Source organism: Melanerpes formicivorus, unplaced genomic scaffold (genome assembly GCF_026170545.1).
Source record: "Melanerpes formicivorus ecotype bairdi unplaced genomic scaffold, bMelFor1.0.p_v2 SCAF_2, whole genome shotgun sequence".
NCBI lineage: Eukaryota > Metazoa > Chordata > Aves > Piciformes > Picidae > Melanerpes > Melanerpes formicivorus.
In genome coordinates, this window is record NW_027142354.1 from 53,051,340 (window position 1) to 53,075,527 (window position 24,188).

General features: G+C 47.5%; 1 protein-coding gene across 1 annotated transcript; it reads right to left on the reverse strand.

Annotated features, from left to right (window-relative positions):
- Positions 1-271: 271 nt before the first annotated feature.
- On the reverse strand, positions 272-6,609 carry LOC137445913 (pancreatic secretory trypsin inhibitor-like). Its single transcript, XM_068148096.1, has 4 exons — positions 6,439-6,609; positions 4,735-4,775; positions 4,025-4,137; positions 272-1,373 (listed from the first exon to the last, which is right to left on the reverse strand). The coding sequence occupies exons 1-4, from the start codon at positions 6,491-6,493 to the stop codon at positions 1,292-1,294; spliced, it is 291 nt and encodes a 96-aa protein (XP_068004197.1). The 5' UTR covers positions 6,494-6,609; the 3' UTR covers positions 272-1,291.
- Between the last annotated feature and the right edge of the window lie 17,579 nt (positions 6,610-24,188).

The following is a 24,188-nucleotide window of genomic DNA, read 5'->3' on the forward strand; positions in this document are numbered from 1 at the left end:
AGTGCCTGAATCTCCTCCCTTCCTCCATCCAGGGACCCGCATCCTGCCTCCCTCAACGCCCCTCCCGCCTGCCCGCAGTCCTAGGGGGTGCCGGCAGCGACGCTCAGCAAGGCCGCTAGAGGAAAACAAACAAACAAAACATTTTTTTGGGGTTTGTCTGGAAAAATGGAGCCTTTTGGTTTTTCGAGGCACCGGGGAGCTGTGATCTGCAGGACAAGCCTCGTGACTTTTGGTGCATAAGGTTCGGGTGATGGATAAAGCTGGAGACGGGTCAGGGTGGAGGTGATTTATTGAACTATTTCTCCTGGCAAAGGCTCTGGGTAAGGGTTTTAATGCCCTCTACTTGACAGATGTAATTGCAAGTCATAGGAATACAAATATCTCCTATTGCTTGGATGCAATAGGTTTAGGAAAGCAAAACAAAATCACTTTATTTAATTATTTACTGGGGGAAAAAAAAAAAAAAGAAAAAGAAGCCTCCTTGTTATGCCAGAGCCTGACTCTCTCCTGCAGTACGTCCTCTGCTCTGGTGACACTCTACCTGGAGTCCTGCTCCAGAATCCTCAGGAGCAAGTCTAGACTGCATCCAGCTCTGGAGTCCTCAGCACAAGACAGACCTGGACCTGCTTGAGCAGGTCCAGAGGATGCCACAAAAACTAGAGGGCTGCAACACCTCTTGTGTGAAGAAAAGCTGAGAGAGTTGGGTTTGTTCAGCCTGGAGAAGAGAAGGCTCAGGGGAGACCTTACTGTGACCCCTCAGCCCTTAGAGGGGGCCTATAAGAAGGATGAGGATAATCTTTTTTTTGCAAGGCCTGTTGCAACAGGAACAAGGGGCAATGGTTTGAAACTCAAAGAGGGGAGATGTTTTCTTTTTAATGCTGTCAGTGGTGGAACACTGGCCCAGTTTGCCCAGAGAGATGCTGGATGCCCAGTTCCTGGAACAATTCCAGGTCTGGTTGGACAGGGCTTTGAGCAACCTGCTCTAGCTGAAGTTGTCCCTGCTCACTGCAAGGGCATTTGGACTAGATGACCTTTAAAGGTCTTTCCCAACTCAATCCATTTTATGATTGTAGCCTGTCCCTAGGGCTCCATCAGTAACACAGCTCACAGCTCTTTATGGACATTACCAAAGCAAACCATATTTTTCAGGAAAGTGTTTTAAATGTCAGGGAAAGGTGTCTGCTGTGCCTTAGAAATCCCAATGCAATACATGGAGATGCTTTCATTTTATTGGTAGTTTGCATAGGCAGGGGATGGCTTTGTGCTCTCATCTCTGGAGCTGTTGCGCCTTCTAGTTCTGAGAGGAGTCGGAGCGTGGAGAGGGCTTTTGGCACGTTCCCCTGTTCTTAATGCGCACATTAGTGTTTCTTTGCCTGGAAGAGATGTTAACAACGTTAGAGGATGACTTCAGCTCCCTGCTACACAGAAGTGCCTGGCTCAGAGGACAAACAAATAGAAGAAAATGCTGCTTAAATCACGGTTTAAGTGTTATTCACAGAAAGTAAGACCACATATTTTTGACAGGGAGTTCAGGCTTACCATGGACATGTGTTAATTAATTCCAATAAGCTCAGGAGCTGGTGCTTCCTGACACCTCCTAGCAGAATAATTCACATCTGTGCTGTAGGACAGCATTAAGACACCTCTAATACCTGTCTGGCTGCAGACAATTAAGGTTATGACTTCGTTTGGTATTTTTTTTAACAGAAAAATGCCTTCCATTGTGTTTTACTTGGACTTGGGCCTGCTCTCAGCCCTCACTCCTGATTGCTTTTGCAGCAAAAGCAAGGAAAATACTAAAAAGGCACTCAGACAAAATGATTTTTATTATTTTCTGCCCAGTAGTGGACCTAATTACTCCGAGTTGTTCCATTTTCACTCTGAATAGTGATGTTCTTCTCTTTGGAAAGACAAACCCATTTCTCAGGTGCATTGACAAAAACTGGTAAATCATTTTCAAGCTGCTTTGCCTTTTGAAGAAAGCATTTTTTCGTGCTGGTCACATTGAAGCGACCAAAGGCGACAAGTGAGACACTGCTGCTGCAGGGACCCGCCAGATGCTCTCACAGTAGTTATTCCCAGACAACTTTCAGGCCTCCAGCTCTTGCTGGAGTGGTTGCACACACAAAACTGCAAATGACACTTCATCCTGCCTCTCTGCTACCTGATTTTTCCCTATGGACCAAAGGTTTATACACGAGGACACTCCATTTATCTCTCCCTTGAGACATTTGGCACCAAGCAGCTTCAGAGTTCCCAGCGCCTGAGCCACACTGTCCTGACCAGCAGACCAAATGGCTGTTGTTCCTAATATCAAAACTTCTTTGCTTGGGAACATGAAAAGGAAGTTGCAAGACTCATGGCTTTGCCCTGTGGGAGCAGCATATTTCCAATTGCATCTGCTGGAAGCTTGCACAAACAGGAGTTTGAAGAAGCCCAGGGATGCAGTGCCTGTCAACTCAAGGTGGGTGCCAGCAGCAGCTTCTTGTGCATTCCTTCCTCTGACTCCTCACCAGCTCTGGATGATCCACCAGCTCAATCTTTTTATTTGTTGTACCCTAAACTTTCCCTTTTGTGACCACAGAGGTCTTCTGTCCCTTCTGAAACCATGTTCTTCATGGGGGGATGTAGCATCCTCAGCACGTTTTCTCCCATGTAGCTTTGAAGCCTTCCTCGCTCTCCTTACCCCGCTCTTGGTTCATAGCCAAAGCCCTAATGATGTTGTGTCTGTGGAACCTCCCACCCCCATCTGTTGCACAATACAGCCGACAGCTGGTGCTGGGCTGCTGGCTTCCAGCATGGTCATTACCTCCCTGCCATGCCGAGCTGGGTCATTAACTGTGGTGCCCTCGTTCAGGAGATCCCACTCAGCATGTCTCTGCCTGACTGCATCGTCTTCAGCCTCAAAATGTAAACCCAGCATCTGATCAGTCCACAAGCAAAATATGGGGCAGCAGCCTGGGTTAATGAAGGAAAGAAGGGATGACCAGGCCAACAACTCTTATCCAGGCTCCTTCTCCAGGTGATTCGGACTCTGTTTGTTATTACTACAAAGTTAGCTGAGATGTAATGCTCCTAAAAGCAGAGTTAGGCTCTGCAAGCCTATTCATTCAGGGATAGAAAAGCTGGAATTTGAGCTTCTGTTAGAGATGTCTCTGCTGATGGCAGATGGGCATGTGACACTGATCACTGAAAAATCCCTGCCTCCAGAAGGTAAATGAAGGGTGAAGCTTCCTGGGCCCCACAGACAGGGGCATCTGGCTACAGATGAGACTCAATCTTCCCAAGAGAGATTTTTGAACTGCCTAATAGCATTGAGTTGGAAGTAATTCCTTCGCTTGTCTGACACAGAGTGCTTCCAATGTATAAATATACTCAAAATTACCTAGGGCTAAGCCAGATGAAATGAATCAAGTCTTGCCAGGGACATCGCTAGTGTTTGGACCTGGCCTTCTGCTAAGACAGTGCAATCTGGCACCAGCACAGATTAAATGTAAGGCTCATTCTTAAAAACACCCAGAGCAAATTGTTTCCTTTCATATGCAGAGAGGGCAGAAAGCAGAGCTCAGTTATAAATTGCTGGGGTGAAAAACCAGTTTTTCCTCAGCTACTGCACAGCTGAGGTCACCTGGAAAAATGTTGTGGGGTTTTTTTCCTGCCTGCATGCTATATCTGGGCAGGCCTTTGCCATTTGTCTGAGTTCCTGGCCACCTGCCAGCACAGTCCGAGCAATTGGTGCAGCTTGGCAGCTGCAGGGAGACTGTGGCCTCGTGGTCCCTGCTGGTGGGCAGCTCGTGTGCTCGAGCCTCTCACCACAGACCCATCGCACAGGTGGAGGCCACAAGCTCCAAGCAGCCGCTGCAGCATCTGCGCGGGAGGCCAAATTCGTGCCAGATGTGCCGGGCTCACTGCCCACGCTCCACCCAGCTGCACGCAGACAGCTCTGCTTTCTAGGAAATCCCAGACACATGTAGTAGCCCTTATCTGTGTGGTATTTAGACTTGCAGAAGGTGCAGATACTCACAGGTTCTGAAGGCACAGCAGACATTCGTTGCCGTACAGGAGGTTGTCTGTGCCGCAGATGGGGTCAAAGATCTTCGTACAACCTCTTCCTAGGTTGTAATTGCCACAAGCTGCCTGTAGACACAAAAGGGTAATGCTGAAAATATTGAACGTGCTTTCAACTTGCTGAGGGAACTTGTCCTTCTCAGGGAGGTCTCTATTTTGTATATCTTGACAACCCACCCCAGCTTGATCAGAGCTCTGCTATGAGCTCCCTGGGATCACCTATTACCATGTACTCCCTTGGCCAGCTAAACTCTGCCTGGCCCTGTTGCACACCCTTAAGCATAACAGTATTGAGTAAGTAATGATCCATGGGCAGTGCCTCACCACATTCATCACAGTTTTTATTTCCATGCCACAACTATGCCTGCCCTCTCACTTGCATGGCAGAGAGCAAGGGGAGCTCTGAACTCCTTGGTGGGTAAGAGCAGTATTCATCTTTTTTAACAGCTTTTCTCCACTGAGTGTGGGGAAATGCAATAGGAAACCAGGACCATCTCTGGGATTTTGCAGTGGCACGGCTGGTGAAGGAGGTTCCCAGGCACTGCCAATCCAACAGCTCACTGTACGTCACTGTATTTAGCAACACTGTCCACCCAGTGTATGGTTTCGTTCTGTCTCACTAAAGCTGGGCACACCCTTGTGCTACACAAAACCAGGAGCCTTCACCTCTGTTTCTTTGGCAGCAGCTCCATCCGTCTCAGCGTTTCCTACAGAAAGAGTGGAGAGAGAGAGAGAAGACGCCTTAGCACTTGTCACTCAGGCTGGTTTCGGGGAGGGTACTTTAGGCTGAGGGCTTTACATCCCCACTTAAGCACCTTTGTCTTGGCAAACAATTTCCTTCCTTGGATCTCCCTCATTTTGCAGCTGGGTCCCTCCTTACTGCATCTGCCTCTTTCCACTGGCAGAAACACTGTGGTGGTGCAAGGTCCTGTCAAGGCTAGATGCACTTCTAGTGACTTTTTCTACCAGCTGCTAGGGAGCAAAGGTAGCTTTTGCTATCTCTTATCACACATTTATGGGTAACAAACTCCTGCTGATGCTGGACAAAATCCAGAGTGATTTTTTTTTCTGATGCCATTGTGTTTATACCAAAAGGAAGCAGGGTAAAAGACAAGACACTGAAGGTCTCTATAAGAAGGAGAAATGGTTGGACCTGAGGTCTCACTGGTGGGAGCAAGCTGTAATTTGGTGGGCATCTCCATGGAGAAGCTGACCCTGAGCTGACAGCTGGGATCACATAGGTGGAACAGTGAGTGTATTCTGAAAAACAGCCTGAATTTGTTTGTCAAAAGGCAGGACTGAGAATCAAGACCTTGGTTTTGCTTATAAATTCAGAACTCATTCACATGGAAGAATTAGACTGCATCTATATTAACACCCAGTGTGGTCCAATAGCAGTGGGTCTGTAGAGTGAACTAGTAATGGTGCTGAGGACCTGATAGGCAGACTGTTTAATGTTTCAAGAATTTTACTTTGGACTAACACTGGTCCAGACCCAGGAGCTGTAGCATTACATGCTCAGTTAATCTGAAATGAGTCCAGGTTTTGTACTCAGGCAGCTCTGCAGTGGCAACTGCTGCATAGTAAAAAGGACATTAGAGGACTACTGTTCTGATTGAAGCCACTAATGCAGAAATTCCTGGTGAGCAGGACCTGAAGAGCACCAACAGCCCATGTTCTCATCCTTCTGCACCATATGGGATTTTGAAAACACAGTTGGCTTAAACATTGATTTTGGTAGGGAAAGCTGCATTTTCCCTTGGGTAGATGCATTCCCTGTCTTCTTGGATTTGCTTTTTTAAAACCAGAATAGAATCATAGAATCATTTAAGTTGGAAAAGACCTTTAAAATCATCAATACCAACTGTTAACCCAGCACTGCCAAGTCCACCACTAAGCCATGTCACCAAGCACAACATGTACATGGTGGTGACCTGACCAAATCCATGGACAGCCTGTTCTGGGGCTTGACCATTCTTTTGGTGAAGAATTTTTTTCCTAGTATCCCACCTAAATCTTCCCTGGCACAGCTTGAGGCCAGTTTCTCTTGTGTTATTCACTCTAAAAGAATGGCATTGTCCTAGAAATCACCATCTCCAAGCCAAATCTTAGCCCTGACAGGATAGAGTTATGCTTGGTTTTTGGGAGGAGGTGCCAGGCACCTTTTTAAAGCCTTTGCTTTAGGCTTGCTTACAGAGCACTGCTGTAATGCATGTTGACTATTGCAGCATTCTCTGGTATTTCCCCCTGCCAGGGACACAGCAAGATCCCAGCCCCATCTGGCCTGTTCCCAGGCTCACCTTTTCGCTAACAAACCTGGGAGCTTTAGCAAGGAGTGGAAATGGCTCCTAAGCAAAAGGTTGCACTCACCTTGGTAGCAGCAGAGTGCCAGGGAGAGGAGCAGGAAAACACCAGTTGCTTTCATGGTCCCAGTGATGCTTTACAGTGGAAAGCAAAGGAGAAATGGGATGCTTCTCAGGCTTTCAGAGATTCCACTTCTGGCAGACTACGTTGGGACCTTATACCTTTTACCATCTGTGGCACCACCCTGCATGGCCAGCTCCACCCCACAGGCTTGAGATGACAACATTCAAAGCTTGTGGACAACACCAGGTGGCAAACAGCTCATTGGTGTGTGCAAGGATGAAAGCATCTCTGAAGCCAATGGAGGTAATGGTCCTTATCACTGGCAAGGACTGGAGCTGCATCTTGGGTGTGGGAGACAGCCTTGCATCTGCACTGCAAGCTGGGAAAAAGTGACTTTGTACGAGAAGCAGACTGGAGAAAGGGGCAGGACAGCAAGACAAAGGTGTGTGCTAGCATGAGCAGTGAGGCTGATTAACCACCACTTGCAGGGCTCTGTGTGAAGATGGCTTTTGTCCACACCCCCCTTCCCTGGTGTGATCCACAGAGCAGAGCTGGGGTGTTGTTCCTCTCAGGCAGATAAGGGACAGCAGCAAGAAGTGCTGCTGGGAAGCAGAGAGCTTGGCAGTGCCTTGAGCTTGCTTGTGGCTGCACCTTCAGTGCTGTTATTTTGCTTGCACATCTCTGTGACTGCAGGCAGGCAGCTGAAACCAGCTCATTGGGTCAGATGCTGCTCCCTTCCCTTCTCCCTGCCTGCAGATTGGAGTAAACCCTGGGGATTTCCAGCATTTACTCCACCAATGGTGCATTGCGGAGAGTGGATCAGTCCCCTGGGTATTAGAAGGATTAATTAATGTTTCTAAAGCACTTTGATATCTCAGCCATAAATCACTGGAGAAGTGCAAAGCAAATTATTACTAATGGGGGCTTATGACTCAAAGACAGATTTTTAATTAGCTGAACAGGACAAAGTCAATGCCAAGAGCAATTCAAGGAGCTGTTTGTGAGACAGAAATCTTAGCTCTATCAGCAGCTGCTCCACTGCTGTCCAAGAGAGACCCCAGTGCAAATGTGGCTCTGGAGGATCCTTTTCCCTGACATAAATATCCCTTCTGAGTTTGCTTCAGTGGTGATGGAGATTTTCTCTGCTCTTGTCTGGGCTTCCCGATGATCTCCCTGGGGCTATTAATGGCATCTGTTATTTTATTAACTCAGGGGTTAAAGCTGGCTTTGGGTCTTTGAGTATGACCCGCTCAGCAGCTGTGAAGAGCTGAGATGGGTGTTAGCAGACTTCTGTGAGCAAACAAAGTCCTTTAGCATGCCTGGGATAAAGATTTATGTAGTGTTGTTGCCCTCTGAGGAGTAAGGGAGGGAGAGATGGCCATGTTTTATAGTGTAAAGAGGTTCATCTTGATCCAGCACCCCTGCAGTGTAAGTAAAGACAAGAGATGCCAATAGGTGCTTTGGATGTCACCTCCCAGAGCTGGAAAGGGACTTAGCAATAGCATTGATGGTTATATACTGGGGCAGCTGGGGAAAAGGTTTTTCCTCTTCAGTCTGTAACACATGTAAATAGAGCAGTGCTGAAGTGAGTTTCTCTGATTGCCCTTGTTTGGGATGTGCCCACTCCTGGTAAAACACATTTGCACATTTTTCAGTTTAGGGATTCTTGCTGTAGCCAGGAAATGTGATGGTTTGGATTGTCCAGAAACAGAAACATCTTTCCCTGGATTCCTTGGAAACATCCAGGCACATTTCCAGACTTGAGTTTGATGGGTAAATCCTTAGTGTTTACGAGAGCTGCTCTGAGGATGGGAGCTGTGCTGGTTCTTGGGAAATTTCAAGTGTGTGTAATGCCAGAGTTTTCTCCTTTCCTTCCTCCACAAGTCAGAGGCATCAAAGCAGAGACAGGCTGCTGACCTCCCCCGGCCTCCTGGACACTCTTCTTATTGCTTAGGCTCCTGACAGGTTTGCAGCAATTTAATTTCATGTTCACAACCCCTCCCAGAGCTGTATGGGATTGAGCACTTTAGTACTAAAGCAGGCTGAAGAACCTCCAGATTATGCAATACAATGGCTGAATTTGATCTTTCCACAACAGCTTGAGCCAAACCAACTGATTCAAGGGCAGTTGCCTCTGCCAAAAGAAGGACCCAACATAGCCTGCTAAGTCTGCTGCAGCTGAGCAGCAGCCACACGAGGTTTTTAATGCAGCTTCTCCATTAGCAATTACCCTTTCTTTCCAAGTGCCTCTGTTGACATCTGTGTGTTTATGAGATGCCTTCAGAAATGCGGGATATCAGGGCTCCTCTCCTCCTGATTGACATCTATTCCATATCGTTCAGGAAAATCAACAGAAATGCTTGAGGCTTATTTGACTGGGGAGGGATGATAAAGAGCCGCAAACCGCTACTGCACTGGGTGCTCCTGGTAGAAAGAGTGGGGAGATGTCTTCAGCAGTGTGGGTTTTCTCAGGATGTGTCACCTTGTCAGAGCAGCGTGTTCCTCCAAACACATCAGCTGGAGGAGTAGAGAAAAATGAGTCAGGCGGCTCTGCCAGCCGCGCTGTGTGACTTGCCGAGCACAGCACCCGTCAAGAAGGAATGGAGAGGACAAGCAGCCCCCCAAAGCAGGTGCCGCTATGGGGTGGCTTCCCCTTGTTCTCCTTCTTGGGCAATGGCCACAACTCACAATGTGGAGCAACAACAACAAGCCTCTACAATTGCTGGTGCTATTGTCTTCTGGCTTTTGGAAGGCATTCTGAGGGGAAATGGGTGCCACATAAGGAATGCAGGAAAGGGGCAGGCTGAAATGGAAGGTCTGCTTCTAAGTGGGTCAGCAGCAAGAGGTAATTCTCCTTCTCTTTTTTTTTCAGTAGTAAGGAGCTGCAAAGGAACAAAAAATTACATTGCAGGGGAATTAAAAATATGGGAACCTACCTGCTTGTAATGTAGTGGCCCATCCACAACAGACTGGAGGAGCACTTGCTTTACCAGGACTGGATTTTGCTTTTTATGAAGACATGACAGAGAAAAATCACCAGTGCCCCGGAGAAACTGCAACCAAGTCACCAGCAAAAGCATTCCAAGATCACAAACCAGACACAAATGGTCATGAATCACAGCTTAGAAACCACAAATGGTTCTTCAGCCTCTTCAAAATAATGACATTTGCCAACAACAGGATCATCTGGGGTGGTTCACATTTTCCAGCCTTATTCTGAACCCAAGAAAGAGAATGGGGCTAAAGCAAAAGCAGAGCTCCTCTTGCAGTCCCAGCACTCGAGAACTGGGGTGATAACAGGGAGAGGTTGCAACTCTTGGTACAAGCACACATTAGCTGGTGGTGCTGAGACTGTGAGGGAAGAGTCCTCTGCTGGAGAGTGCAGGTGAGGAGTGACTCCTTGGCCCCATCCCAGCACTGTCCCAACCCCTGCCACCAGGGAGTGGCTGCATGGCAAAGATCCACACCACAGCCCTGTGCTAGTGACAGTCTTGGTCTCTTGGTGGAGGTTGTGGGGACTGTACCCTTGGGATACATGAAGGGAAGGCATCTCTTAGGGATCAGTGGGAGGATCTTCAGTGCTCAGGAGAGCAACAAAGCAGATAAGAGGTTTGCTGCTTCCCTGTGATGGGTGGGATGATTGAAGTTTGGAGGAAGGTTGATGCCAATGTGAAGCCCAGGAGTGTCATAACAGTCAGTTCTCAGGATGTTCAAAGCTCTCTCAGGCCCAAAGAGCTGCTTGTGTTGGATTTAAAGGCTAAACATCCCTAAAACTCTATTACCTATTGGGTTTGCCAGATCTGGAGCTTGCTTATGGTATTCAAGATGGTGTTGAAAGCAGCCAGTGCAGAAAGTACAGAAGAACAAGCTCCATGCAGAGGTGTGCTCATGGAGGGGAAAAGGCCATCTACACATGCAGGAACCCATAAGGAGATCTGCAAGTCACCTGGAGAAAGAGGGATGGTGCAGCTGGCATCCATTCAGGCATGGGAGACAGGCCAAGCCATTTTGCATCAGCAAGGTGAGAGCTGGCTGATGTGCAGTCATCAGCTGCTCTGGTATCCAGGGGATACTGCTCAAATGCTGATTTTTCCTGCAGAAAAAACCCTCAACTATAATTTGTTCTGTAGTGATTTCTGTCTTGGCTTCTCTCCCATTAATGCTGAGAAAGCTCTTTTGTTGCTCTGAGTGCAGGGAAGATATTGAACAAAGTCTGGCAGGTTAGGAGAAGGGATCCTGTGAGTAGGATAGTTTCCTGTTATGAAAACATCACTTATTTTCCCCAGCTATAGGGGAGTCTTTGGAGCCCAGGACAGTGTATCAATTTGTTTTGTCTTCTGTCTTGGAAACATTGCCTCTGGGGCCTCTAGTTCCTAGGGAGGGGGCTGAACACAGTAATGCCTGATCGTTTCTACTGTTGTTAAAGCTTCTGTTTGTTATCTTTCAGCAAGGGCAGCGTGTAGGTGATGGAGACCTTTGGAAATCTGCAGGCATCAGTGGGTTTGCCTGAGAATGGGTATTGCTGCCACAGTGTCTGAAGACAAAGGCATCACAAATCACAGCTTGTTGGGCTGTTCAGAAGAAACTGTGCCTGAATGCCAATCAAATGTTTCCTGAGGAGGATGAATATGCTGGGGACAGGCAATGTGCTTGTAAGGATTACTGGCTGAAGTTGGCTGGGGTGCAATTGCACAGCTGCCTGGTTCCCAGTCAGCGCCTGGCCCTTTTCCCTGTGCTCTCCTATCACTGCAGTGACACCACACCTCATGGACTCAGGCCATGGAAACCTTTTCCTTAACTGCTATGGCTTTCTGGGTGATAGCACATGGCTGGTGAGAACACCTCTGTGCTGTGGTCAACTCCAGTCACAGAGGTGGCTTTGTCGACGAGACAGCTGCAGCCACCATCCACTGGGGAGTGATCCTGAGGCAGAAACAATGCAGGAAGTGCTAGTTCCTGGCAAGACTTTCTCCACTGATCACTTGTGGGGTTGGTTGTCCAGGAGCTGAAACACAGAACCAGATAATGACTTGGGTTGTAAGGGACCCTAATGATCAACTAGTTCCAGAGAGCAGTAGCTCTCTGCTGTCACTTATGATTCAGCATCTGGATAGGAATTACAAATTCAGGCTGCTTTGAAAATCCTGCTAGCCAGGTTTTTTTCCAGTGCAGTGAGTAACTGCAGCTCTGACTGAAGTCCAAGGAACTCAAAATCAGGCCAAAACTCACTCATCACCACCATGCTGGGTGAGTTTGGCATTAGCCTCATTTCACAAATGTGGAGCTCTGCTCTTCTTGCTTTCCCTGGTGTTATTGGAGAAAAAGCATCCTTTCTCCCACTCCTACAGAAAATGCCAAAAGCAAAGAATTCCTTCATGAAATTGCTTCTTTATTAAACCCTATCTGCCTCCCACCTCCTCGTCCCATTGCCCTTGCGGCTGCCAGAGAGATCCAGGGCGGAGTGATTAAGTGCTGTGGCTGATTATTGGGCAAACATAGTTTTCAGTCTCCTTCAGCAAAGCACTCCTCCTTTCTCTGAACTGGAAGCAGCACCCGCTGCCCACTCCCTCCTTCAAACAGCTGAACAGAATGGGAAGCATATGCTATATACTGTCCTTTTGGGGCCACAGGCTCTTGGAGGATGATCTGGTCTAATCTGACCTTCTGCGTAGCTCAGGTCAGCTGTCTCTGCTCTCAGAGACCACACATTCCATGTCCAGGGCTAGACCTTCCACGAGGGTGGTGAGACACTGGGAACAGGTTGCCCAGGGAGGTGGAAGAAGTCCCATCCCTGGAGGTTTTTAAGGCCAAGCTGGATGTGGCTCTGAGCATCCTGATGTAGTGTGAGGTGTCCCTCACCATGGCAGGGGAGGCTGCAACTGGATGATCCTTGAGGTCCCTTCCAACCCTAACAATTCTATGATTCCTCTGAACTGTGTGTGTGGTAGCTTAAAAAACAAGTCTGGTGTTAACCATTCAATAAGGATCTCCCTTTCCTGTTTAGATAAAAGGTCTTGTCTGCCTGCAGCTATTGTTGCCTTTAGGTCTCCTTTCCCCCAGATGGGTTTGAAGTGATTATATCTGAAAACTGCCTCTTTAGATAGTTGGATGAAGTCAAAGTGAACTCTGGGTGCATTGGCCTGGCCAGAGCTGGTGCAAGAAGTGATGAAGAATTGACTGGGTCACTGGGAGTAGATGAAGCCAGAGCCCTTCCATTGCTGAAGAGCAAAATGGTTGGAGGCAATGCAAACAAGCTGCAGGAAGGGTCATTCCAAGTAAGCAGTGGGGAAAAAGCATTCACCGGGAGGGTGGCCAAGCAGTGTTGCTGGACCAAAAAGGCTGTGAAGTCCCCATCCTTGCAGAGGTTCATGACGTGACTGAATGAGCTGATATTTTCTGCAGAAGCTTTCAGAAACCAGCAGAGAAGCAACAGTCTGTCCCTGCTGTGGTCCTTAATTAACCAGATGTCTCCAAGAGGAGGGAGTTTATTATTTTTAGGGGAATATTTTTGCCTTTTTTTTCCCCCTTTTAATTTCTTGAAAATATTTTGCCAAGTTTTTCTAATAGTTTCCATTGCTCTGTAAGCCAGTTGATAAACTTAAAAAAACCCCAAATGCTTGCAAGGGACTTTCATCATAACCTTAGAAATAATTGGGACCTGACACTCACTCCAGTGAGTTCCATTGGCTGTTGATGCATGACTTGCTCCCCGGCTCAGGACTCAGAGAACCACTAGTGAACTTCTGAGTTCAATGAAATATGTGGATAGAACAGGCCAAAACTCCTAGGTCCATCTCGCTGTACCATTTTGGACAGAGGTGATGAGGCTTTTCCAGTAGAGAGCTCTCAGCCAGCTTTGCTCCATGAAAAAATAAGTGCTAGAAAAATAGAAGGATGCAAAAAGGAAGGGAAAAGTAATGCAGAAAGAAAGGGAAAAGTGATGCAGAAAGAAAGGGAAAAGTGATGCAGAAAGAAAGGGAAAAGTGATGCAAAGTACAAGCAAACTTTCTGACAACATTTCTTCTTCCCATTGGCTGTGGGGAGATATTAAAATCATAGAATCATAGAATCAATAAGGTTGGAAAAGACCTCAAAGATCATCAAGTCCAACCTGTCACCCAACACCTCCTGACTACTAAACCATGGCACCAAGTGCCATGTCCAATCCCCTCTTGAACACTTCCAGGGACGGTGACTCTACCACCTCCCTGGGCAGCACATTCCAATGGCTAACAACTCTCTGTGAAGAACTTTCTCCTCACCTCGAGCCTAAACTTCCCCTGGCGCAGTTTGAGACTGTGTCCTCTTGTTCTGGTGCTGGTTGTCTGGAAGAAGAGACCAACCCCCACCTGGCTACAGCCTCCCTTCAGGTAGTTGTAGACAGCAATAAGGTCTCCCCTGAGCTTCCTCTTTTCCAGGCTAAACACCTCCAGCTCCCTCAGCCTCTCCTCATAGGGCTTGTGCTCAAGGCGTCTCCCCAGCCTTGTTGCCCTTCTCTGGACACGTTCAAGTGTCTCAATATCCTTCTTAAATCGAGGGGCCCAGAACTGGACACAGTACTCAAGGTGTGGCTTAACCAGTGATGAGTACAGGGGCACAATGACTTCCCTGCTTCTGCTGGCCACACTATTTCTGATGCAGGCCAGGATGCCATTGGCCTTCTTGGCCACCTGGGCACACTGCTGGCTTATGTTCAGCCATCTGTCAGTCAGTACCCCCAGGTCCCTTTCTGTCTGGCAGCTCTCCAGCCACTCCGACCCCAGCCTGTAGCAGTGCATGGGGTTGCTGTGGCCAAAGCGCAGCACCCAGCACTTGGACTTATTGAATGTCATCGTGTTGGACTCTGCCCATCTGTCCAGCCTGTCAAGGTCCCAATGAAAATGACTGATAAAAATTAGATTTTGGGGGAGGAAACATGGACATTGGCTAGAGCTGGTGAAAAGTTTCTTGCAGCTGCACTCTCCTCCTAAATATGCCAAAAAGGGGAGAGAAAAGCTCATCAGAGGTTGGAACTGCTGAGCCTGTGTCCAGACATGGCTTTTCCTTGAGACCCATGTAAGTTCAGAGGTTCATTCATAAAATTGAACTTTATTCTTGGTAAGCTCTTAGCCTGCCAGCATCTAATGCTACCTCTGATTCTTTTAGCCACAGCAAATGTGTGCTTATCGTGGTGTTAATTGTTCCTATCTGCTCTCTGGTGTGAAAAAGCAATACCGCCTGACCCTTCCTGTGCGTCAGCGTGCTTGCACACTCGCCTGAGCAAAATCTCCCTAAAGATGATAAAAGGCGGTCAAACACACCCTGATAAACTTCAGCTAACTGCTCCTGACCCTTGGGTTGGGCAGAAATTAGATAAGACCCAATTAATTCTTACTCTTTTTCCTAATGACTGCTCAAGCTCAAAGACAGGCTGAAAGGTTAAGGCAGCTAAAAGAGCGACTCTATAATTCCTTAGACCTTAGCTGATGGCTAATAGATATTGTCCCTCCAAAATCATGCTTTGTTTTGAGTGCCAGGAGCTGCTTCCAGCACACAGACACAGGGTACTGTGGGAAAGATGCTGGGATAGAAGAGCATTGGCATAGGAAGCCCTGCCATGAAAGGTGATGCTACAGGCATTGTTGGCAGCTCTGTGCGCTTTCAGCTTTGGTCAATGGCCTTGATTAAAGAAGGATTTTGTCTTTGATTTAGGGAGCCTTTGAACATTGTGGCTAAGTATTTCCTTTCAATCAAGGGTTTCCTTTTGATTTTTGCATGTAATAAGCTGCCTGTGTCCCTTGGTGAGCTTTGCACTTGAAGTGCTTCCCTAATAAATGTGACATTATTTTTGAGGCTTTGTACGTTTCCAGCCTGCTTGTGAGGGTGAGGTGCTTTGCAGTGCAAGCACTGTCTTCAGCTCTTCAGGGACATGAGGAGCAGTCCTTTTGCTCTGGTCATGGAGAAGAAATAATCCATTGCTGAACCTCCTTTCCCCAAGCAGCTTTTAACTTGCTTTTTCCCTTCTACATGAGGAAGTGCCTGCCAAAGCCAATGGCTGTTGCCTGCAGTATGATTTTCCTTCTTATCCTTTTTCTTCTCTGCCAAGATCTTCTTTTCTTCATTCCTTCCCATTCTCTGAGCTTCTGGAAGCCCCTGGCTCATAGTTGCAAGCCCCACTTAGGAAGAAACTTTGTCTTGATAAAAACCAGCAGAGGTTCCCACATTATGCTGTGGTTTCTGTAGGAAACACTGGGAGATGTTGCCTCCTGAATTTTTCCCTCTGTGTTTTTTTGACGATGAAATCCAGTATGCTTCCATGCTCAAGACATCCCTGAAGTGCCTGGACTTGGGACAGCTCTCCAGTGCTGAGTTGCTTGCTAGGAGCAGACAGTGACAGGCATGCTGGAGGCAGCTGGTGATGCTGATCACGCTGTTCTGCATCTGCCAGTTTAGCTGAGACATCCCTGAGCTTTGTGCTTTGCTGCTCTCCTGCTCAGCCTGCACTGCAGAGCTGCTGGTGACCAGAGTCCATGCTCTTCCTAAGCACCCACCAGTGTTACATGGAAGGTGTTCAGACACTACTGGCAAGGGGCTGGGGAGCAGGAGGTGCAGCTACCCTGTGGAGCACAGAGGGAGGGAGGATGCATCAAGTCCCTGAGCCTGAATATCTGAGCTACCACGCTTGTGCTGTCACCTTCTTGACCAGCTGGGGCCTTTGATCCAGAAACCTCTCTCTGGTCCTCTCCATCGAAGTGCAGACATGGATCAGACACAGCTGCCACAACTCTTTTTTACTCCAGAAACTTCAGTTCCACCTGCTGGGCCTGGTCACCTGTTGCCTTATTTTTGCATTTTGTGCCCTGCTGACATTCATGTCCTTTCACTGGAGCTGGCATTTTGGAGGTTAGGAGCAGCCTTTCTCTCTGGATCCAGGCTTTGCCATTTCCAAGATCCTATAAATTCAGCTTTCAGCCATAAAGAGCCCTGGGATTTTTATGGGCATGGAACAAAGATGCATAAATGATAATTAAAGCCTCTACAGAAACACTCAGTGCCAGCCAGAAGAAAAAGTCATAAATAATTCTCGTGATGCCCATTTATGATGCTGTGTTACCATAAACTAGAACTAAAATTATGAGACCTAGAAAGTTAGCAGTGGACTGGAGAGGTAAAAGACTTGGAGGAGGTCTCTGGTTCCCTTTTGAGGACAGAGTGCTGGACAAGATGACCCTGTGCTTTCAAGGATACTGCATTTATGCTCTGCCATTATATTAATATTTAAATCAGGGATTAAAACATTGATGACACTTAATAGCTATACTGCATGTACTTTAACGGGATGTAGGTTTTTCTCCAAGTGAAGCCTCAGGATCACCCCTGCACCTGCACCCAAAGAGCAGGCAGTGTTTTGCTGTTAGTGCACTTAACATCACTTAAGAGTGTTCTTGATGCAAAGCAGGGGCAGTGTTTTCAAACAAAATTGTTCTGCCGTCCCTCAGACTTCCAAAGCCGAGTGTGGGGCTGGCCTCATCTGCCCCCTATTGGACAAAGCCTGGAACGAACTGGAAACCAGGTTACAGATCCTCTGCTCTCCTTCATAGCCACTGTTGTCACCTCACAGTGCCTCGGAGCAGTTGTCATGAGCCTGTCTGGGCTCAGCATGCTTGAGCCTTGCCCATCCTCACTGGCACCAGGGCCTCCCACACAGCCCTGCCCACAGCCTGAGCCCCACCAACAAGTGTGAGCATGTGCCAAGTGTTGCAATGTCTCCCTGTTATCACCCTCGTTCCTGGGCACTGGGATTGCAAGAGGAGCTCTGCTTTTACTTTAGCCCCATTCTCTTTCTTGGGTTCAGAATGAGGCTGGAAAATGTGAACCACCCCAGATGATCCTGTTGTTGGTAAATGTCATTATTTTGAAGAGGCTGAAGAACCATTTGTGGTTTCTAAGCTATGATTCATGACCATTTGTGTCTGGTTTGTGATCTTGGAATGCTTTTGCTGGTGACTTGGTTGCATTTTCTCTGGGGCACTGGTGGAGTGTACTGTTTCTTGCCTCTCTCTGGACTTCAAAACATTCAAGGCCTTGACAAAAGCAAATCCTAGCCCTCTCCTGAGGACTTGGGCAGCTTTCTGGTGTGCAGATCCCACCCTGGATGGAGAGGATTTGCAGGCACCAACCTCAGTGTGTCACACTGACTGCCCTCCCATCCATTTGCATTTTGCTTGGTGGCTGCCACACACAGCACACTCCTTTAGGTGCCATATAGTGAGACCCATCAAGGAGAGATAGAATAGAATAGAATAGAATAGAATAGAATAGAATAGAATAGAATAGACCAGACCAGGTTGGAAGAGACCTTCAAGATCATCGTGTCCAACCCATCAACCAATCCAACCCACCTAAACAACTAAACCATGGCACCAAGCACCCCATCAAGTCTCCTCCTGAACACCTCCAATGATGGTGACACCACCACCTCCCCAGGCAGCTCATTCCAATGGGCAATCACTCTCTTTTTATAGAACTTCTTCCTAACATCCAGCCTAAACCTCCCCTGGTGCAGCCTGAGACTGTGTCCTCTTGTTCTGGTACTAGCACAGCTCTGTGTCTGTTGTTATGCACCCACATGTGGCAGAGAATGAAGAGGACACAGATGGCTCACCATAGGACCTGGGAACCTCCAATTCCCACCAAACCATTTTGAGCCCCTTGCCTGGCCCTGGAGGAGATATCCAGCCAAAGATGCCAGGTTCATGCTTGTGGAAGACTAGTGAATTAACTAGTAGGGACTAACAGGGACTAGTGAATTCAACAATTCACAGGACCAGTGGCTAAAAGGAGCTCCTGGCAGAGCAGGCAAGGCTTGCTACTTGAGGGACACCTGCTTAGGTTGCAGCTCATGTTTCCACTCCTTTCAAAAGGAGTTTAAGTAAAAGGCATGGTGCCCCCCTCCCCTGCTGCAGGAAGAGGAACATCTGCTGAACGCTTGTTGATGTTCAAAGCCCTCAATTAGAAAGAACACTTCGGGACAGCACAGGAAGCCAGAGAGCTGCTTTGTAGCTAAAATAACTACTGTGAGGTGCTGTGATGATGAAGTGAGACTTGAGGACGAATTGTCGGAGTGACACACCCTTCCTGCCTGTAAGGATGAACCCTGCAGCGGGAAGAGTAGAGCAGAGGAGTGGGAACATCCCAGAGCGCCTGGGGCTCTGACTGGCCCTCTTTGTAAAGCTTCCTTGCACATCAGGATTTAGGCTGTCATGAGCAGATCCCACAGAGAAGTCAAACTGAAGGGAACTCCAGCTTTGCATCCAAGTGCTCTGCTCTTTCAGACACATACTGTGAGGCAGGGCTGCGTTTTCTTTCTCTCTCTCTCTCTCTTTCTCTCTCTCTCTCTCTTTCTCTCTCTCTCTCTTCTTTTCCTGAGCTCTCCTATGTGTAGAAAACCAGGCTGAGGCAGGAGCAGGCTGGAAGAGATTTGGTTCCATCTTGGCTAAGTTCTTTTCAGGGAGAGGGTGAAGAAGAGGCTTGCATAAAGACAAACACTTTTTCTCTTCAGAAATAAAAAGCAGCTTCTGGTCTGACCTGCTGCTTGGTCTTTGCTGCAGTGACACATAGTTTTCTTTCCAGGCCCAAAGAGCACAGCCTTGACTGCAACAGGGGTTTAATTGCTATTAATTCCCTTAATTGAATTTGGTTCTCCTGTGCCACAACACTGAATGAAGGAGGGAAATTAAAAAAGCAAAGGACTGGGAAACAAGCTCAGCTGAGCTAAGGCATGTGACTCCTCCTTCTATGATAAATGTGTCCCCCTGCACCTGGAGGGAGGCTGCTTGGCTTGGGTAGGCAGTGGTGGGATGTGCTTTGGGTGCTGCACTAGAAAGAAACCAGATCCTTCTGTAATTGGGCTTTGAGGCATCTGCCAGCTGAATGTGAGTTCTTAAGTTGAATTCCAGGTAATGATGATACTTAGAGTAATAGGTGACTAAGTGTGCTCTCAGGGATTGCCCTGCTTTTGTAGGGCTTCATTTGAAAGCTGGTGTGTGATCTATGATATTTTTTTTTCTCCAAAACCAAGTGTTTGGAGGGCGTGGGCAGCAAAGGTGATTTCTGAAGGTCTGGTTCCTCTTCAGGGTGGATCTCTTTCACGTGGCTCAGATGAACAAGTTCTCCCATCAAAGATGTCTTTGTATCTGCCTTTGCTCGTGGGCAGGCAGGTTTTTGGTGTGGGGCAGCTCTATGAGGAGCCTTGCTGTGGTGGCACCTATGCTGGCTTCTGTATTCACCAATAACTTCTACAGTAAGAGAGGCAGTGTGGGCTCTTCAAACACTGGTCACTTTAGTCCTTTTTCTGTCAATACTGTTTCTGTTAAAAAAGGATTTTGAGCCAGGGGCTTTGGGGGTGATGTGCTCCATTCCTTCTTTACAAACTGACTGTATGAAATCTCAGTAGTGTTTGGAGGTTTTGTTCCTTCTCTGGTGCATCTAGAGCCTGGCTGTGATTTCTGGCTGAACATGAGATGGTTTAGTAACAGTGGAAGGGTCTGGTAGCTGTCCTCCTGATTTCTGGAGTGAGACCTGCATGTTAGTTAATCCTTGGGCATCCCTGCAGTGGAAAGCTGCAGTGCTATGTTCAAACTGACCATGTGTGTATAAGGCAATGGCTGATTTGTTTGTGTGTGGCTTTTTTGTTTGTTTTGAGAGACCTCCTTGGTGCTTATTCAGGCTCTGGGCAGCCTGATCTAGTTGAGGACACCCCTTCTTACTGCAGAGGGAGTTAGACTTAGATGACCTTTGGAGGTTCCTTCCAACCCAGACCATTCTATGATACGATTCCCATGGGAAGAGGCAGAGTTGGGTGTGTTTGGGGGAGGGCTGCCAAGTAACAGCATGGAAGAGGTCTTGTAGCAAAGATCATGTAAGCCTAAATCAGAGATCTGAAGTGAGTCAGAGGTTTAATTTATTTAGTTCTAAAATTAGAGCAGAGTTTCTGCAAGGGGCAGGCAGAGCAGGAGGAGGGAGGGTTTGGGGGTATGCTTTAGAAGCGAGAATTGAATTGCATAGACTAGAGCTGTTTATAACAGAGTAATAGCAATATCTTGTGGCCTTTAATATATCTAATAAGCATGTTTCATACACAAATGAGTGTGCACAGCTCAGTATTGCCATTCAGTGTACGGCTTAGGCCAGTCAATTAATTTCTGGCTTTGTTTCCCCATGAAAACGTTGCTCTTTTGTCTTTTCTCCTTACAGTTTCCACAGAAAGAAAAATTGCCTTTGAGCAAGTGCATATTATCTAGTACCTGGCACAATGGCACTAGGCCTTGTAGTGACTGCTGCAGGGTAAATAATCAGTAATAGTGGTACTTCATACGCAGTGAATGTTCCAATTCTCTGATTTCTGGAGATTTCTCTTTCACTTGACCTTTGTTTTGTAAGCTGGTTTGAATATTAGTCCTGCCAAAGAAGACAGAGGTTAATGAGCTGTTGGCCAAGGAAACAACTAAGAGGTGACCTATATGTCTTGGTGGTCAGTTAATGGAAAAACAGATTTGGGCTTGAAAATGGCTTTGTGGGTTTTCTGAGGGGGACAATGTAATTTTCCAACTACTTTTAACTTCCTCCTCCTTCTGTTAAAGGCTTATATGTTTACAAACACGATAAAGAACCCACCCATCCATTAAGAAACTTCTTACAGTGAATACTAAGGGTCTTCTCAGCCCCTGAGGGCCTCAGAGTCCCGCTGAGCTTGGTGGCTTTGCTCCATGTTTTGATTCTGATTTGAGCTTTGCTGCAAGTGCTGCTTGGAAGATTTTGTGGTGTGGTTTTTGCCATTTGGTTGGGTTGGGTTTTTTTTAATGAGGATGTTTCCTCACTATGGGCTCAAGTAAAACCCCACAGCTGTTTTCTAGTTGGCATATTGGGTCTGTGGGCATGTAGGGCATTTACAGTAATTGAACTTGCATCTAGTCATGATCCACAAATAGGATGAAGTGCTCTCCTTGCTCGTTGTTAAGCAGCTTGGACTTCCCTCCATGACCCCCAAAAGTGGTGAGGTGTTCAGGAGGGGAATAGATGATGGCAATGCTCAAGAAAGAGATCTAAGAAAAGCCTTCATTTGGGAAGGAAGACAAAAGAACGTCCAGAAAATGCTCTTTGCTATATCCCAAATGCAGACATTGTGTTTTCCTCTTTGCTTTAAAGAACAGTCTTGGCTTGGGGTGTCAAATCTCATGCTACACTGATGGCTACGGCAAGAGAGTTGGTCTTTCAGCAGCACAGTGTCTGTACCATACAATCACACGGGAAAGGGGAATGGTCCATTGAGCAACTAAGAACATGATACAGACTTTTGGGATCTGACTGGCATGTCAGGTGTATGTGATGAGCTGGGACGGTGCCATGGGGGCCCCAGCGGGAGGGATGGGACTGGGACCAGGTGTCAGCAGGTGGCACTGTCTGCTGCCAGCTAGCCCATGCTCTCCCAGTACCCTGTGGCACTCCTGGGGGAGCCACACCTCTGCCTCCCCTCCCTGAGCCTCTTTGCAACCACGTTGTAGGTACAGATGTGCCACCTCCTGCGTAGGTCTGTGCTCAGCAATAAATTTAAGGCACATTACATGTACTATTTTAAACAAGCATTCAGAGTGATTCTTGATGCCAAGAAAAGCCTTCCCTTGGGATGGCAGTGCATCTGCAACAGGAGTAAGGCTTCTATCCTGTTGCCTCTAATAACTGCAGTTAGGAATTGCATTTCATCTGCCTGAAAGTCTCCTGCTGCTTCAGCGAGATGCTGGACTGATTTCAGCTCTTTCCAGTATTGATCTGGTGTTGCAGAGAGTTGTTTAAAAGCTGCCCCTCACCATCCAAAAGGCTTTAGGATCTGTACATCTTCACAGGGCTTAGCAGGCAATTTGGGACCTCAGAGTGAATGGTAATGGATAATTGTGAGCAGTTAGTGCTGAGCCCCAGCCACTGGAGATGATGAGAAAAATAAACCAGTGCTTCCTTTTAAGCTCTGAAATTGTGGGTTCTTCCTACCTCTGGAGAGGTGGTGGAGGAGCAGGAGTCCCCCCTCTGGCTCAGTGGTGTTGCAAAAGCAGAGACTTTCACTCACATGCTTGGAGGAACCCTGGGGACAGAAATTGCTGACGAAGTGAACCTCCCAGCCCTGCCTCCTCTGTCGCGTGGTGTCACAGGAAGAGCAGGAAGGGTTTCTGAGGCTCAGGCAAGTCTCTTCTCCTGTGCAAGTAGTTTCATGAAGGAAAGGGTAATAGTAAGTGCAACCAATGCTAAAGATTTGGTCTGGTGTGCACCCACTTCTTGTGTGTGTAGTGTGCATCACATTTTCACTCTCCATAGCCTCCTGTCTCTTGGTCTCCTTCCTGAGCACACCTGGACACCACTGCATGGGAGCTCTGCCCACCTGTCTCCTGAGTAAGAGAGGGGTGCAGCCCATGTCTTCAACAAAGAAATAGCTATTTCAGGTGACAATAACTTTTTGTCTGGTTACACCTTGGAGGTACATGATGGTCCTGGTGAACATGGGTGCTGTGCTGCTTGTTGGCAGTGTTTGAGTCCTGACTAATTTACAAGATGGATGAGAGGGAGCATCATTCCTGATGACATGCACCCCATGTCAGCTGAATGACCTGCCCCTGTGCTGGTGTGATTCATGTTGACTTCCTGCAGTCTCCCTGTTGAAAGCCAGCTCCCTTTACAGCTCCCTGCCTTTTACTAATGCCTCAGAGGGCTGTTGGGTTCCCTATACCACAGGCTGCCTGAGCTGGAGGAAATAGATGTTATTCAAACACAGAATGAGCTGAGGTCTTCTGCCCCATTTTCTGGCAAAAGTGAAGCACTGCCAGTAGTTCATGTTGTGTTCTGGCTGTCTGTCTAGCTTCAGTCATGTCAAAGCTGATACCATCCCCAGTGGCCTCTGAATTTTATTGCAAGATGTAGGATGTTTTATGGGCCTGTTAGAAACATTTATTGTGTGTGTGCGCCACTGGCTCTTCAGCTGGTCCTGATTGCTGTGTGTTAGTGGTCTACTCTATCTTACTTGTCTCAATTTTTTTCCTACAGGGATGATGAGTGGAAAGTGTTCAAGAAGTCAAGTCTTATGGGACACAAAACCCCAAAGGTGCTCAGTGACAGCTCCATTTTGGCATCTGTGACTGTTTCTGTGGCATTTCCACTCTCATACATTCCTCTGATGGCCTCAGCCTGGGGCTGGGAGTCAAGTGCAGTCAACTGGGAGTCAGCTAGGGATGGCCTTGGGAGAGGCACTTAACTCTCTCCTTCTCACTGATGAGGAAATGGATAAAAATAAAGACGATCATCTCCCTCTGGTGGTGGTGAGAGATTAATTGGTTAATGCTTGTGAAGTGCTTTCAAGTTGAAATAGGGCAAATGAGTGCTAACCTGGGTTGCAAAACCTAGATGTGTCATGTGGAGGTAAAGGCTCTGCTGAGGAGGCATTGTGAGCCTTAAACCTTCTGTCCTTCAGATATCAAACACCTTGTCAGTTGACCTGTGCTCAGAGGCAGTCAAACAGAGGGATTAGAGAGAATGGCAATTACAACAGAGGTCTTTGCCTTCCCATGAAGTCCTGGGCTGGGCTGCACCCTACTTGCAGGGATGGGCTGTCAGGCTGCAGCCCAAGTGGCAAGGTGCAGACCAGCTCTTGCTGTAGTGGTGGCAGTATTTCATCCTCCCTGTCTTTGGGACAGCAGTGTGGGCAAGAGGCACACTTTGTGATGAGTGAAATT